Source organism: Polyodon spathula, chromosome 16, assembly GCF_017654505.1.
Source record: "Polyodon spathula isolate WHYD16114869_AA chromosome 16, ASM1765450v1, whole genome shotgun sequence".
Taxonomy (NCBI): domain Eukaryota; kingdom Metazoa; phylum Chordata; class Actinopteri; order Acipenseriformes; family Polyodontidae; genus Polyodon; species Polyodon spathula.
This window is the reverse complement of record NC_054549.1, coordinates 36360089-36377092: the sequence shown is the minus strand read 5'-3', so window position 1 is coordinate 36377092 and position 17004 is coordinate 36360089. Positions and strand designations below refer to the sequence as shown.

The 17004-nt window shown below is 37.5% G+C and overlaps 1 protein-coding gene across 10 annotated transcripts in view; it reads left to right on the top strand.

Annotated features, from left to right (window-relative positions):
* The window catches only part of LOC121329395 (ERC protein 2), a 262968-nt gene that overhangs the window by 108638 nt on the left and 137326 nt on the right, over window positions 1-17004 (top strand). For 6 of the 10 annotated variants that reach the window (XM_041274984.1, XM_041274986.1, XM_041274981.1 and 3 more), the window contains 2 exons: window positions 2131-2142; window positions 12214-12349. In XM_041274984.1, coding sequence (XP_041130918.1) covers window positions 2131-2142; window positions 12214-12349 — 148 coding nt within the window. The remainder of the gene's footprint in view (window positions 1-2130; window positions 2143-12213; window positions 12350-17004) is intronic. The other 4 variants (XM_041274987.1, XM_041274985.1, XM_041274982.1 and 1 more) reach the window with 1 other exon arrangement.

Sequence of the window (17004 nt, the reverse complement as noted above, 5' to 3'; positions counted from 1 at the left end):
ATTTCTAGTTAAGCAGTGAAAGACATTTTGCAGATGATCAAATGTAAGCAACAAAAACAATTCTGTTCTTTTGTTTTTATTTTACTCATTACATTACATGCCATCTCAAAAAGCTTGATGCTCAAGCTTTAGCCTTTCAAGCTGTTGTGCATTTTGTCTTGTAGGTCCCAGCAGTGCAGATTAAATGACACACTTGTGAAATACTGTTTTCACACAGTTATATTGTGGTGTTTCTAATATGCCCACTGGAATTGTTTATGCCACTGCAGTTTGAAGCAGTACTCCCTTTGCGCCCGTTAGCTTGCTGAATTAATGGACACATTTTAGGGTTTAAATTACCCTTGCTGACACGAGATCTTCAATAACTGTCCTTATCGAGTTCCTGTGTGTAATTCATGAGCCACTCTTAATTTGCTTGATATGTATAAAGCAGTTCATATGCTGACTAAGCAAATACAAGATGAGATAAGGCAATGCACGATTGCAGCAGCTTCTTTCATCTTCGTAAAAAACGACAGCACTGTTAACCCTTCCTGATTTAAAAACGCCCATTCCTCTTCATTAAAATAGTACGTTATTATACTTGAGTGAAGAGTGTGGCCACCCGATGTGAAAATGACAGTGGCAAGGATGAAAAAAAAATGAGCCCCAGTGAAGCAGTTTATCTTTATTGTTTCCCTACCTCATGTGGGAAGGGTAGGAGAGCGGGATAACCTCCATTTATCAAAGCCTTCTGGTGTTGGGTCTACATAGCAGTGATCAGGAGCCACAGTGCAGCAAGCCTACAGTAATCTATAGCCTGTAACAGCTATTTGTGTGACTATAAGTGCGCCAATGTGTGTCTGAGCCATTTGTGGAGAGCTTGTACCTGGCATCCGAAGAATTGGTATATTGGCTAATTGGCACTGCATGTCATATATTACTATACAATATGTATTCTTGCATGTGGATATTTGAGTTAACTTTTTAAATGCATCCAGTTTGCAAATCTGTTTTATTGTATTTAACTGTAATATAGCTTTAAATCCCACAAACATGCATTTTATTTGTAATATTGTTTTAAATCTTGCAAGCAGAGTCTCCAATAGAAATGTAGGAATGTGCTGCCACTCAGTAGCTGGGGCGGGTTTAAAGTATTCAGAATGAATCAATGACAGATACAAGTCAGGAAGGAGGGAGGGCCCAACTGCACGGGGAAAGGGAGTTTGCATTGTTTTTTTTGTAGTAGTTTTTTTTTTTTTTTAAATGGGGAAGGGGTGAATTGAGTAACCACGTTTTTCCAGTTTTTATTGACAATACAACAATTTCATTTTTTTGGTATCAGTGGTGTTTTAGCAGTTTTTAGCAGTTAAAACCGAAAATCAGAAGCCTAAATAAAATCCCAAATCAAGATCTACAGAATCTGGGTTCATACCATTTTTTCCTCCTTCATTCATTTTTCTTTAAAGTTTTCTTCTGCTTTTCCCTTTATAATTTTTTCTCGAACTTGAAAATCCCGTTGCGGTGGGCTTTCCTGAGTAGTCAGTTACATCAGTAAAAAGGGGAAGTTGAATGTAACCCTTTTGAGCGGTCAGAATGTCTGGTCATTCTGTACTATTTCCATTTTTGCCTGTGCCATTTAGATATGTGTGAAAGTTGTGTCTAACACCCTTTTAGAATGTGTTGTCTCAGCTGGTTGTAAAATAGATTATCATTATAATCATTATCACTGAGTTTAATAGTAACCCTCATTTTAAATTAAAGAACAAAATAAAAGTTGTTGCTTTCATGTAAATAGTTATAAAGTAACAGAAAAAAAGCAAAACCTGTTTGTAAAAAAAAAAAAAGATGGTAAGTAAATAAATAAGTCAATAAAATACATTTAATTCTCTGAAAATAAAATTAAATATAATTGAAGGCTGCTTATTATGCTTTTTGAGAGGGGGAAAAAACCCCAGCAAGTTGTCTAGTACAGAGCAGTATTGTGTGATGCTTACAGGAGTTGTATTTGGTTTCTATACAAACTAATCTTGCTCTCTTCACATTTTTTCTCCTCTATTTTTCTTCAACCTCTTCTTTTTCTTTCTCATTTATGCTCCTCCTACTCCTGGTTGCTCTCCAACCTGCTGCTCTCTCCTTACCTGCATCCAGCTTGGCTTCCAGGTGAGTCCCTCCTGCTGTCAGTCTCTCTGGTGTTCTGTCTCCGCCTCCCTCTGTCTCTCTGGTGTTCCGTCTCCGCCTCCCTCTGTCTCTCTGGTGTTCTGTCTCCACCTCCCTCAGTGTCTCTGGTGTTCCGTCTCCGCCTCCATCAGTTTCTCTGGTGTTCCGTCCTCAGTCTCTCTGGTGTTCTGTCTCCGCCTCCCTCAATAAGATGTTGTACACAATATGATTCCGTGGTACGCTGTGTTATATAAAAAAAAAAAAAACACCTAAAAAAAAACCTATCATCAAACTGTACCTATTGAAAAGCAGATTTTTAACAAATACACAATCTTTCATTCATTTATGTTTGGTGAAAAAACTGCCAAAGATATGGAGAGAGAGGAAAAAAATAAAATAAAGCTTTGCAGAACATCTAATTGGCCCTCCAGGTTACATTTCAGTAGTGCTTTTGTTTCCAATACAGAACTAGAAATGGCTCTTTTTGAAAAACAGTGTCAGAAAAAATAAAAGCAGTGTTGCTACTATTTTATACTTTTGCTTTTGATAATTAGATTTCCTAATGAAAACTCAAACTCTGACCTGTACTCCTGTGACCCTTATTCCTGTTGACATTACAGCTTCATACAGTATGCATGTCTGTGGGGTTTGCCAGGTACAGTACGCATGCGAATACAATGGGTATTACTTTAACAGTAACACAAACACAGCTTGCTCATCTACGTTATCATGATGCTGATCTGTCAGATGTTGTGTTGGTAGCAGTGCAGGGTTATATGTTACTGACATACTTGCTTTAAAGGGTTTTCCTTTTCCGTGAAGTTACTATTGATAGAAGAGCCTATGTAAATTTTCTGTATAATAATGTTATAAAAATAACATTTAAAAAAAGGAATACTATATAGTTACCATACAGTTCATATCCACTAAAAGCATAGAAATGACGGTGGAAACCTCAATGCGATCGTTGTAGGGGGATACATTGGATGCTGTGGTATTTATTCCAGGACATGATTTTTACCAGATGTGATTGTACTGCATGCGGCTTCAGAATGCTTTCCACTGCTCTGTGCCCTAGCATTAATGTGCATGGTGCTGCGTGTAGTTAGTACATGCGAGTAGCATTTGTGCAGAGGGCTATGCAGTACACCAAGCGAAAAAGAAAAAAGTTTTTCTAAAGTTTTAACGAAACGACACTACACATCACCCTAAATCGTGACTGGGTGGGGGGGGGGGGGGGGGGGGGGGGGGGGGGGGGTGGGGGGTTCCATGTGATGAGTTTCAACTCTGGGGAGATTACAGTCTGACAAGAGCTTTGCATGCCTGCCTCTCCAGCCGACGAGAAGGGAAGGGGAAGGAGCTGGGTGATAGCTGAGGAATCATATCGGTCATTCTTGAAGTCTCACTGTTTGTTTAATGATAAGCCCTGAAATGTTCCATTTAATTACAAAGGTGAAAAGTAGGGGGGTGGGAGGAGCTGCCATTCTAGCTATTAATTTTAAAATGAAAGAAAGAAAGGGAAAAAAATACTACTTCTTGTTCTATAAGTCGCTTCTACCCCAGCTCTTTTTCTAAATAAACCGATCATAATGGAAGCTTTATTATTTTAGTATTTTTGAATTAATTAGGCTCATCTGTCCAAACACAGGCCAATAGGACATTCCTAATTATTCACCGTGCAGTTCATTTTGTTTGCTCAGATATCAGATTATTCTATCCATAAATTAATTCATTCATTCAGTTCTGAGAAACATGATATTCTTATCAAAACACAAGTTAAAGAAATGGTGCTGTTCTCATAGCTCTTCTTAATATAAAGGCTACAGGAAATTAAGCTTTACTTTGAGACGTATAGGTTTGATTCACAAAATATAAAATATTTGGAGGAGTGTATTAAGGACTGGTTTCTTAACCTGTTTTGCAAAATTACAATAAATGTCTAACCCTGTCTAAATATAAGGTTTTATTACCTGCAAACTTGATTTAAATCAGAATAGGCCAAAATAAATAAATACATAAATAAACAAATAAAGCAAACCAATACTGGGCTTCTATATTTGTTATTAGGGGTGAGGGGTCTTGATAAAAGCAGGTTACTATGTTAAATTGAATAGTTACAGCTGTAGAATTCAATTTAATGGCTTGTGCCCTTTTGGAATACAAGGGTAGCAACTAATAAAAACCCTTCCAATTCAAGTAGCGATTTCAGTGAAGCGAAGGGTTAATCGGTGGGCTGATAACGGGTCAAATGTTTTTGTATTAGGATGAATCTTTAAATTATGTTAAGAATAAAGGTAAACATTTACATTGTGCTTCTAATTACTGCATATTTAAATAGTAGTTATTTAGTTACAGTGTACTTAATGTGTACATCTTTTTGCATAATATAGTGTAAGTACTGTACACTATTGTATCAGAGAAGGGTTAGGGTGCAAAAACTTGAACTATGCATTGAAACTATTTTAAGTGCACAAGGTTACTATGTAAATACACTGTAATTAGAGACAAAATGTAAAGTAGTACCAAAATAAAAACAAATAACCTACAGTGAAGCCTGTGGTGAAGCGCTCTCAGGTATTGTTTGTGCTGTGTAATCGCAAGGACATTCCCCATTTGTATTCGCAAAAAAATAAAAAAAAAGAAAGCTGTTTCTTCCGCTTGTTGATCTTTTTTGTACTTTTGCTTTGGAGAAACACCCTAGTGCTTTCTTGGCCAGAAGTGAATTCGACCGGCTTATTTTGGAAGCCTGTGTAGAGATTCCTCCTCTTCGAAGATACTTGAGGAAATTTGAAAATGACTTTTATTAGCGATGATTGAGCAGTTGAATGTTTCCACATTGCGGTCTTTGGCATGTTTAATAGTTTAATGTCTGCTCGAGGATATAGGGTGCATACCTCCTTCTTTTATAGTTTAGGGATATCCTTTCCCAAACTCCAGTTTGATCGTCCTGGGCTTTGAACATTTCACACTTTCTTTGAGTGCTTTATGGGGGTTTCAGGTGGCTGGTTTATTTCATCTCTATACAGTACTTGGGCTTGCATTAAAAAAAAAATATATATATAATGTATCTTATCAACATAATGCAGTGTTATCCAGTGAGTTGCCTATGAATTATCAAACTATTCTTAATAATGTATATCTCTATTTTGGGTCAGCCTTGTTTCAGTGTTTGTGATTAAACTAGGTACTCTTGAAAGGGAAACCCAAGGCAGGAACAGCACAAGCATTGACACTTTGAGTTTCTCCACATTGCCCCACAAGCTTGTTGAAAGACTGCCCAGTCTGGACCACCCTCTCAGGGAGGGAGCGAGTGGTTTAGTCTCCATGCCCGTTCAATTGTGGCCTCTTGTTGAGGTGAAATGCTAGTGCACCTAACTCCCCACAAGGTTTTTTTTTGTATATATTTCCCACCATCCTTAACTGTTGGATAGCAATATGACAGCTGTCAGGGTTATCTAAAGGAATCGTGTGAGGTCTAAATTGCCTTCCAAATGAAACCAATAGCCTTCTGTTGACTGGACACGTGGCAGCTTGACATTTTCAAGGGCAGCCTATGGCTGTAGGGTTAAGATAATTTCCTTGGAGAAATGCGGTTACAGCTCTCCTTGTAACTTTACATTTTAAAAGGGCTCTACAGTGAGTGCTGAGAGACACAATCACTTCAGGGTTAAATACATACAGTTAAATATAGATGTACATCTAAAGCCAAACGTGTTGCATCACCCTATATTATGAACTCATTTTGCTTCATAAATTCGAATGAAACTTGCTGAATAGTGTTACGTTAACATGTTGAAATGACATACTACTTTATAGTTTTCCATATAATCTACGCGAAAACTGGTACATTCAAAAATGTGACATTTCAAAATCTAACATGTAATACTGTACTACCATTATGGCTTCCTGTAGATTTTTGCGATGTCATTTTGTAATTTCTTTGATTACTTGATAAATAAAAGTTCTACATTATGTTCAACCCTAAAATTCTAGGTGATGCATGTCTACTGCATGTGACATGAACTTTAAGTTATTTTTTTCTCCCAAGTTTTAAATACTATAATAATCCCTTTTCCCCGCACTAATCTTTCTTTAAAGATAAAAAACTAATTTGGCTGCTTATGTGATGTTTCTGGCAGAACAATACTTGTTTTTTGGAAGGGAAACTTTTTGGATTATAGTGTAACAAAGCTATAAATTATATATATAAAAAAATTCTCAGTTTAACATAGATAGATTTTAAAAGCTTTACTGAGCCTATGGTTGGTGAGAAATTTTGCAATGTCTTTTAGCCTGATGGACACCATGAATTTGGTTTTGAAACGGACTCTTTCCCAATAAAAAGGAAGTTTTGTCTTTTTGGCATTTAGTTAATTTGATAAGATATATCAATTATTGTTATTTCTTTTCTAAATTTTTTTTTTTTTTGGGTGTGTACACACTCTTTTTGGCAGAGCTGCAGTACAGTAGCCTATGTCTCTATTTACTCCATTACTTTCAGCCCTGTAAATAAATAGAAAAGGGTTCTCTGTAGCAAAGGAAGTTGTTCTGTTTTTCTGATATTAATATTCATTGAAACAGTATGTTGAAGTTTTCTTTGTGCTTCATGTAAAATTAAAGTGGAGATGATGGTGTAAGCAGCTCCGTGCTGGAGGCGCAGCACCCATATGAAACGGCAGGAAAGAGCAGAAGGGTCGGCAGTGTAGTGTGTCATTCTCCTGTTTAGGCTTACTTTTCTGCCTGTGCTGGTTATCCATCAAATTACACTTGACTTTCAGTGGTGTAGTCCTGAATCTGAAGCTACCGGAACACCACTAAAATATTGACTGTCTTAATAAAGGATTATTACACAAATTCATATTGCATTTGTATACTGAACCAGTGGGAAAACTGATTTGCTATTATCTGCACGACAGGCTTAAGTTTTCTAGTTGCTCCAGTTATTTTTTCCCGCGATGTGATAATAAGTTTAGAGTTAATGTTTGAGCTTTGATGCCAAGTTTCAGAAATGCCTAGAAAATGCTTAGGTTTACTGTAGCTGTATGGGTGGACCAGGCTCACTGATGTTTCCTAAGGATTTGAGGAAACTGCAATCTGGATTCTTATGCCCGTGTCAGGTGTATTTGTTTGTCACGCGCCATACTCCCGAGGGAACTCAATAACGTTACTGAATTTTCACGAATCTCCTCGAACATTTTAACACAGGCTCTATAAGCCTCTTGTAGATTTTCGGATTGCATTTGATATAAAAAAAACAAAAAAAAACAAACATTGCAGTGGTAGCACAGATGTAAAGTTGTTGGACAGGTGTTCTGCCTTGTACAGGGGAGTTACCTACTCTGTATGGTAGGAGTCGCAGTTTTCCCAGTGTTTCTTTTAGTGGTGTCTCTTGTACGTGGGGTATTGCAAGCATAACTGTCAGAAGATAATTAAGTTCAGAAAATGCCTTTATAATTCAACTTTCTGCAATGCATTGCTCGCCTAAAAGGACAGCTGGTTTGGGTTTCTTTTAAAAGTTCAGTCTTGGCAATAGTTGCCATATTCCTGTTGCTACACTTTAGTCATGGCCTCCCACTTGGTTTCAATCACAAAGATTGGGATCCTCCACTTCAGAGAATTCACATACATGGTGAAGGGACTGGGGCATGCTTTCTAAATGAGACATTTTCTCAATAAGCAGCGTGTCGCAGAGTAAGAAGGAAAGAGCAGTACATTGCTAATTGAGACTCTCCTTTCTGCCAATATCTTCAGGCCAGATAATTCCCAGCTCCCTGAGAAACAACGTTTTAACATTGTTTTGTTTATTTTTTATAGCGAACATGCCAATGTGATGCCAGTCACTTGCTCTTTCTGCATGGTTTATGGTTGCAGGCTTCAGATGATTCTTTAAAGGGATAATACAGTTAGTTTGTATTGTCATTGAAGTAAGAAATAAAAAAGCACAATGTAATATATCTCCCTTATGAGGTATTTTTTACTATTGGCAGCTCATGATAAATATCATAACCTTTTGTACCATCCTCTTTCTGCTTTGAGAGCTGGATTGTTGTGTGCTCTGCCTTGTACGTGTCAGGCAGCAGTGATGATAGACGAGAAAAGTTGGTGATGCAATTTAGAAGGGCTGAAGGAACTGCGTCTAAAACATGTGCAGTGTTCCTCTGTACAAATATACAAGTGCTAAAGGGAGAGGTTGCATGGTGAAATAACAACATACTGTACATGGATATAGTGTAGTGGTCGCAAAATTAAAATCAGATGATTTTTTCATACATTTGGTTCCCAAAATTTATGGGCATTTAACCCAGAAGACATGCACTTTATTGACAAAATATGGCTAGACTGGAATATTCCATAAGGTAATATATAAGGTAATATATAACTGGACTTAACTTATGACAGATGATCCATCCCAGCACATACCTAACTTCAGCATGCACTTGTGCTGTGCCAGAAGATTATGTTTTCATCTAAAACAATCTTTTTTTTTGTTTGATTGTTTAAAACTGTGCCTCCTCCTTTGTGCACATTCTTCTCAAGCAAAATACAAACTTACAAAAGTAACCAGACTAGTAGGGAACAATCTCAGTGTTGTAGTGTTTGCTGTCATTTTTCAGCAACATCTAGAAATGACTAGAGGCTGTCTGATTTGTAAGGCATACACTTTAGTTCAAATGACTCTAATAAAAAAATAAAAAAATAAAAGGTATACCTTCGTGATGTATGACTGGTCCTTTGTCTGCAGCATTTATTTGGTTAAGCAACTGGCATCCATTTGTTAGAATGTTATCTTTTGATTGCCTTGACAAGCCCAACCAAAAGGTTGATGTGGGTTTTCTTATCGGAGTTTGATCATGCATTTGTCTGCCGGCAGAAGGATTTATAGGCTGGTGAGGAAGTGCCACTGTCTTTCAGTTTTAGTTTGGAAATGTTTCTGTCAGTGCCCCTATCAACACCTTTAGTGGATGTTTACAGTTGATCCTGGCTTCTTTCCTCAGCCCTTCCTTCTTCTGTAACTTTATTTTAGGAGATGCCTTGTTCTGGACAAAAACTGAAGGCACAGGGATTGAATAGAGTAAGGGGGGGGGGGGGGTTGTGCTTGTGCTTGTGCATTTGAGGCCCTTCCGGATACGCGTGAATGCTTATGGTAACTAATTTTCAGTGAGTTCTACTTCTAGTTAAAATAAAACATGCTTTAACTAAATAAATTATGCGCCCCCTTGTAAATTTTTTCAGATAAGTAAATATTCACTTAAACTTTTGTGAAAAGCAGTGTGGTTTTTGTCACTTTTTTAATGTCTAAATACATAGTCTAAAGCGTTGAGTAAAATCAGAAAAAAAAGCACCATTTGATTGTGTCGTATGTGTGTGCACACACACATGCGTTGCGCGTTGTGTGTGTGCTTGACAGTAGTCACTGTGCAATCGTTGAAGGAGGCTGGTGTACCTACACAGTGGATTGTTCAAACGCCAAGGTGTCATCTTTGGTGCGTCACCTCTAAAGCAGACTTATTTAAATTTGTGTGTGTGTGTGTGTGTGTGTGTGTGTGTGTGTGTGTGTGTGTGTGTGTGTGTGTGTGTGTGTGTGTGTGTATATATATATAATATTTAGGATCTTTTAAAATTGAATGCTGATAATATTCATCGCCTCTGTCCGTCAGGTAGAGGCAGTTTAGCATCCGGAGTTAGGCTGCGTTTATGCCTATCCGACGAAAAGACAATTACCACATCACCTTTTCACTTATCACCGAATAAACTTTTGTCTCTTCAATTTGAATACCAAACCCTTTTTTATTGTCCTTGGATAGCAATAAAGAACCTATCGTCCCTAAGGTTTGTGATGACATGACTAACCCGTATGATTTGTCTTTCAGAATCATTTGCTAACGATTCAAATATATATATATATATAAAAATATATTATATATATATATATTTATATAGATATATATATATATATAGAATATATATATATATATATATACGTATGTTGCACACTTATTTGCTTTTCTGGTGATTTAAGTTATAAAATACAGAGCAGACTTCTTTTTATTCTGTAAATAGGTTAGCCTATTTATATCAACCATATTTTTGCAAGATTGTGAAATTATTATTATTATTAGTCTTTGCAGTGAATTACAGTATTGACCAAAAATAAGACATTTCCTAATCTAAACTAATGGCACACAACCTCCCATGTTATAGCAGACTAACCACTTTGTATTTGTTCTATGTAAAACCCATTCAACAGTTTTGTTGTTTTTCTCTGCCTTTAGGATGTATTTTTATATTAGCATGCACATTTGAAGTAATGTATTTTTAACAGCTAACTCAATGGGCAGTCACAAGAAACAGGAGTAAACCGTTTGGGGAATATAAAGGTACACTGGCATTCTTGTTTTAATCCTTAGTCTCACGCTTCTATTTCTCTTCTGTGCACCATACACACGTAAATTCATTCAGGCAGGTTGGATGCAATCCAGGTGAGCAGAATCATAGCAAGACCACATCCAAAGGGGACATCACAAATAGGGGGTTGCAGTCTGGCTGTAGGCTTGTTTGGCACCTCATCTGAAGCACTTGTTTCATCCCCTGGTATAGCATCAGGAAGCCAACAAGGAAACACGAAAATTAATGTTGTCTGTGTTGTTTTATCTAGTCAATTTATAGATCTCAGACAAGAAGTATAAGAAAGCCTGAGAGTTCTTGCAAGCAATTAAGCATTTGGGAAGGGAAATTAGTATTGCAATTAAAGCTTCTTACCCATTGACTGCTATGCTTCCCCCACAACAGATCTGAATCTTGTGCGTGCGTGCATCTCATCATTGATTTTTAATACTGTTAAGCTCATGTCTTCCATACAGAGAGTCCCAGGTGAAAGTTAACATTCCAAGCTACTTTTAACATATCAGGTTATTCGTTTCTCCAGTCCACAACTGGGCTGTGCACCCCCCAGTAGTCTACATTGCTTTTACCTCCTACCGTTGGGCAGTCAGGTTGCTTGGGGGCAAAAGGAAAGCCTGTAGATCTTTTATACCCACCCTGCTGGGCAGGGCAGCTGAGTGGGAGTGAAGGGATTTGGGGATTGAGGGAAGGAATAGACAGAAGGATAAATGAAATTAATATCTAAGCTCTCCAACTAGAATTTCATCCGCGCTGCAGCCGTGCGCACAGGAAATGCGTTCTAGCCTAGCTGTGCTTGGTGAAAACAGAACCTTTTTCCCACAGGTCACCACTAAAGTGATGAATAGATAATGAAAGTGATAAAACAAAAACAGACTTTTTATTTATTTATTTATTTTTGGTCTTAATGTCCAACTGGGAATTTTTGCAGTACTTTTTCAGAATATTTTGATATTATCGTAGGAAAACCCTATGAGAAAATGGGGTTTCAGAAGTGGTTACATAAAAAGGCTTATCTTTGCATCACGTGTGTCACGCTACAGGGCTGTTTGTCAGATTCCTTCAAGTTTTAAAGTGTGTCCAATCTGATCCGAAGTAGTAAAGGTTTAGAGTTTCCCACGCAGTGCTTTATTCTGTGATTGAAATATAGCAAAACCTCCCTGGTTAGGGGTATTAAAGTGTACAGCAAAGGGTAGTCCTAGAGAGTCACATCAGACATTCATTCTTAAGTGAAACTTCATGTGTTTGATACAAAAATAATGACTGCTGTAGCTTTTCTATAGACTAGCTGTAATTTCTCTCAGGTTGTTTCCAATCATATATTTAATATATACAGGCACCACCGCCAATTAGTTCTGTTTTGTTAAAAAACAAATCCTTTGAACTCTCTCCAGCAGTCTAACTTTTATGGGCCATGAACTATATTTTGGGAGCGCGTCACATCAAATATCTAATGTGTACCATGAAGAGTTAAATTACTCGTTAAAAAAATTAATAAATAAATAAATGAAATGATGGGCAAGATGCTATTTAACTTTACTGAATTTTTAGTGGCACCATAAAAAGAAAAAAAAAAAAAAGATTATGCTGTAACTAAATATCCAGCACATTGAATCTCTTACAACCGTCCTGAGAGGAGAACAAGGCAATAAAACGGCTCTTCCCTGTTCCCAGACAAGTGAAGGACCAGAACAAGAAGGTGGCCAATCTGATGCACAACCAGGAGGTGGAGAAGAAGAAGAGCGCACAGTTACTGGACGACTCCCGCAAGCGAGAGGACAGCCTGACGGACAACTCGCAGCAGCTGCAGGTGGGTTCATACATCGAGCAAATGCAGAGAGGCTTGCGCAGGACTGCAGATCGAGCACACGTCAATGATTACTATTATAGGAATGATCTTAGCAGCTGCAGATAGGAATAACGCTGCCCTTTATGTTATTCCTGCAGTCTTTTTTTTTCAGCTGGTCTGATTTATTGACCCCCACCATGTTAAAGTTACTAAATACAGTAAAACATGATACACAGAAGGTCATTAAGATGGATATTAAGTTATTTGGCTGTTTAGATTATTAAAGTACACCCAAAGTGTTGTGTACCATCCACAGCAGATGGTAGAGTGTATATTGAGCCATGGCATAACTCTAGCTCACAGTAAAACCTACTATTTCACACTGCTGTAGAATAGGATTCTCTTTTTTCACTCTTTTTAAAGGAGGTCAGTGAGAGTTTCCTGCAAATGCAGCCGGTATGGTTTTTGCCCCCAGTCGAATGTGAGAAGACTCCAATGTGCCAAAAATCCCCATGTGCTTTTTCAAAATAAAATTGAAATCCATTCCAATCCATATTCATGGATGTAAATTATCCTGAAGCTTTATAGCAAAATGCCAAGATTTCCAGGGCTTGTTTTATAGATTCAGCTGATGGTCTGCAGACAACCTGGGATCCCTCCTGAATCCAAGAGCTGTTCAGAGGCCAGATGTAATGAAATCTTGCAGCTCTGGTCTGACAGCATGTCCAACAAAGAATTTCTGGGTCAGACTGACTTTGAGATAACTGTGTCTTTGTTGTGTGGAAAATGTTTAGCAATTGACAGCTAATGCAATTCATTTGAAAACAGTCAGATTACGCCGTGCCTGACCACAGGGCTCTCCCACACAATCCCGCCGTGGTTGCCCTCCGAGGGGGTGAGAGGGTAGTTTAGCACCTCTTTAATCTGGTGGCTGCCTGGAACCTTTGCAGAACGTATCTTAGAAACTCAGAGTGTCTGTTGATCTCTTAAAGACCTTGGTTGGACTTAGAGGTGAAAGGTTTAGTGGCCCAGTGCCTATACTCTGTTTCAAGATCCTAATACCTAGAATATCTTGATCTGTCCACAGTACAGGGCAGTGAGGGTTAGCAACACTGTTCTTTCCGACGTACCTCTATTCAAACATAGAAGGAACCACCTTCAGCATGGGTGAGACGTTAGTTCAGCCCTTGGGCATTGTTTAATTCTATATACTCAAAGACAAACGTAACATATTGTTGGGGGTATAGTTCTTTTTCAATCTGGGCAGGAATCTGTGGAATTTGAAGGATTCAGCTGAGACTTTCAAACTTGCTACACCCTCCACGCTTTCACCCAGGCTCGATTCTGTAGGTGAAAGACGATCGCTTTCGATTGTCGCATAGCGCAGTTCCTACGTGAAAACCCTGCAGATGGAAAAAAAAGACATACCTACCTTTATCTGTCTGTTTTGCTCACCTCCCCTGAATGAGGGAAACGACATCCTCTGAATTCCACCCCTGGTGTATAATTGCATTATTCAACACCTCTTCATCCCAGGTAAGCAGATCAATTCAAGCCTTTTCAAAGCCTTGTCATGTTCTATGCCAGGAAAGCAGCCTGTAGCAGGAATGTGAGGTTTGTGGAAAGGATGTACAGGCTAACTAATATGCAATAACGTTCCATACGTTATCATTTTGTAATCTGAGTCAGTCCAGCTTCAGTGCTCAAGGAGTCAAATGTTTAGTATTGTAGAAGGGAGATAGGTGGTGTTTATTATTATTATTATTATTATTATTATTATTATTATTATTATTATTATTATTAATAATAATAATAATAATAATAATAATAATAATAATAATAATAATAAATAATAAATAAATAAAGTATATGGGGTAATAAATAAAGTAGATGACGCAGCCTAACACATTCTACCTGAGAAAGTTATCAGACCAATGATGCTTCTAACTATGTAGTTGCTGTTTTGCTGTTTATCGACTAGATTCTTTGACTAGAAGGCAAGGTGTTCAGAGGAATGCTTCAGAATATTTCTACAGTGCTTGCATCCCACTAAATGTTCACTTTAAACACTCTGTAGTGAAGAGCCCAAAGGACAGCGCAGAAAGAAAAGGCGATACACAAAATGAACACCAGACGTGGATAAACTGAATTTCTTAAAAGCTCATTTCGGAATGAGGAACGATATTATATCCATGGTGAAAGCCAATAACTCATACCTCTCAGGAGATGATTTCTTGCAACTTGGTTTTACCCAATATTGTTGTATATTCCACACTACATACAGGACACATTTCATTAATGTTGTGCCCCCACAGCATAATCGCTTCTGGCCTGGTATAGTTTTGTACATTTGAAACGGGTGTGGGTAAAAACAAAGTGCTGCTTTCATCTTTTTGTTTTACTTTTTGCCTTGTTATTATTATCTTTTTTTTTTTTTTTTTTTTTAAAGAAATGCAGGTATTGTCATCTGTTTTTCTTACACATTCCTAAACGTTCCTTCTGTTTCTCCAAGACAGTTCTGCAGAAGCAATGCACTTGCACCTGGTCGATACGATAACAACCTCAAAGGCGTTTGTTTTTGGTCCTTCCATTTTCAAGCTAAACACCATACTGTGAAGGTTTTCAGCACTGACACCTCTCCCAAATTTCACACTTCATATTCATTGCTTGAATCAGCTCAGGCAAATGTGTACTGGATAGGCAGACAGGCTTCAAACCCAAGTAGACATTTTCTGTAGCTTTTGGCTTCCTGTGCCATGTGCAGTCTGTTAAGTTAATAACATAAAAAAGCCAGTATTTTATGCCAGCTTTCTGTTATATGACCACAACATTGACTTCAGCTTATAGAGCGTATGTGGAGAATATGTTCCTTTATGCTTCTCGTTCAAAATGATGGCATCCTCTGGGATCGTCCAAGGTCTCTCTATGTAGTTTTAAGCCTTGAAGCCCAGCTCCAGAAAGGCAGGAAAATTAAAGCCCAATCACAGAAATGATAGAAAGATAAATAAATGGTTAATTGCTTTTAAGCATAGTGCAGAGAGGTCTGGAAATTACATTAAAAAAAAACAGTCCTTGGCACAACTTGCAAAAAATGAAAATCATTGCGTATAGCAATCTTCTGTTGTGTCCTCTATGGAGCATTGTGAACTGGTGTGAATTAAACCAGACACAAAACACAATTTAAATATGATACTACACATTTCAAACGTCCTAAAACAGTTAGCAGTCACATTTGAAGTTTATATAGAGTTCACCGCTGCAATAGGACACAGGGACTTGTTTCACGTTTTTAAAACCTACACGTTTTTTTTTTTTTTCTTTCCTACTTTGAAGTATTTTCTTTTTTTTAAAGTACTGATTTTATTTGAAATCTCTATTACTTGAAATATCCCACCTGTCAAGTGTGGCACTTCTGTCTTCACCAACAAGCACCGTATCTGAGCTAATTGTGAAAATGAGAATAGCATATTTTGGGGGAAAAAATTAAACAAAATAAATAAAGACACTATCATTGCCTTTAACAGCATTTCCAAGTAGAATGTTAACATGCTGTGGAATTATTATTATTATTATTATTATTATTATTATTATTATTATTATTATATACACATTGTACATATACCTTTTCTTTTTTTGACAGTAGGGGTGCTATTAAGTTATGGATACAATCCATGTGTTCAGCTGAAGTACATATTGAACTGCAGCCGCAGTTTTAGGAATATGTTGGGGGTCTTTATCAAATACAATACAGATGAATGGAAAGTTCTGTTGCTGTCAGTAAGTGGTTTTACTTTCACATGTTTCTCAGGCTGTGGGCAAAAACATTGATATATGCATTTTTCCCTACAACAAACTGTACACATTCATACATAAAAATACATAGAGCATGAACAGTTATGCTGGGTGGTCTATACAGCTGACAACCTAAAGGAAAAAATGACTTTCAGATTTTGATGTTCTTTTGAGAAAGAGGGAGAACGGAGTCTGCTTTCCATTAAGTTATATGTAATATAATGTATAACAACTAAATATGTTTTTTGCTAGACATATAAGTCTCTTATGACATTGTGAATATAGTAATTAACAGAAACTGCTCTGCATAATGTCTGCTGTTTACTGTGTAGCTTTTGGTCATACTGTAGTTCAGACTGCTGTTAGTTTATTTGAGCCAAACAATGCAAAAGGAAAACAGTGAGATGAAAACTCTCAGCTAGAAACTCATTAGCTGTGCCTTCCTTTGTACAGCTTTCATTGCAAGTTGTCAGGTTAAAGAATAAATTGCTTCCAATTACATTTTTAAGATTAGTTTTTTTGTACTGTTTCATAATGACTGCAATTACTCAAATAGTGTTTTTAAATATTCAGAGAAGTGTGTTTTTAAGCTGTTTAGGCCTGAGTTCAGAAGTTGTTCTTCTGTTCTAGTTGCAAGCCATAGACCAGGCCGGTCCTTATGTTACTCAGCACCAGCGCCATCTAGTGAACACCTGCTGTGAATTGATGACAACACAGAGTAGGTGTTCACTAGATGGCACTGTTGTTGCTTACTAACACAACGACTGGCTGATCAGCAAGCTGGTAATTGAGCCTGTCTGTGATCTGAATCTACATGCCCTTTAAAGTAACAGTGCCGTTTGCTTCCCCACTGCTTCTGACATTAAGATGCTCAGTCCTACCAT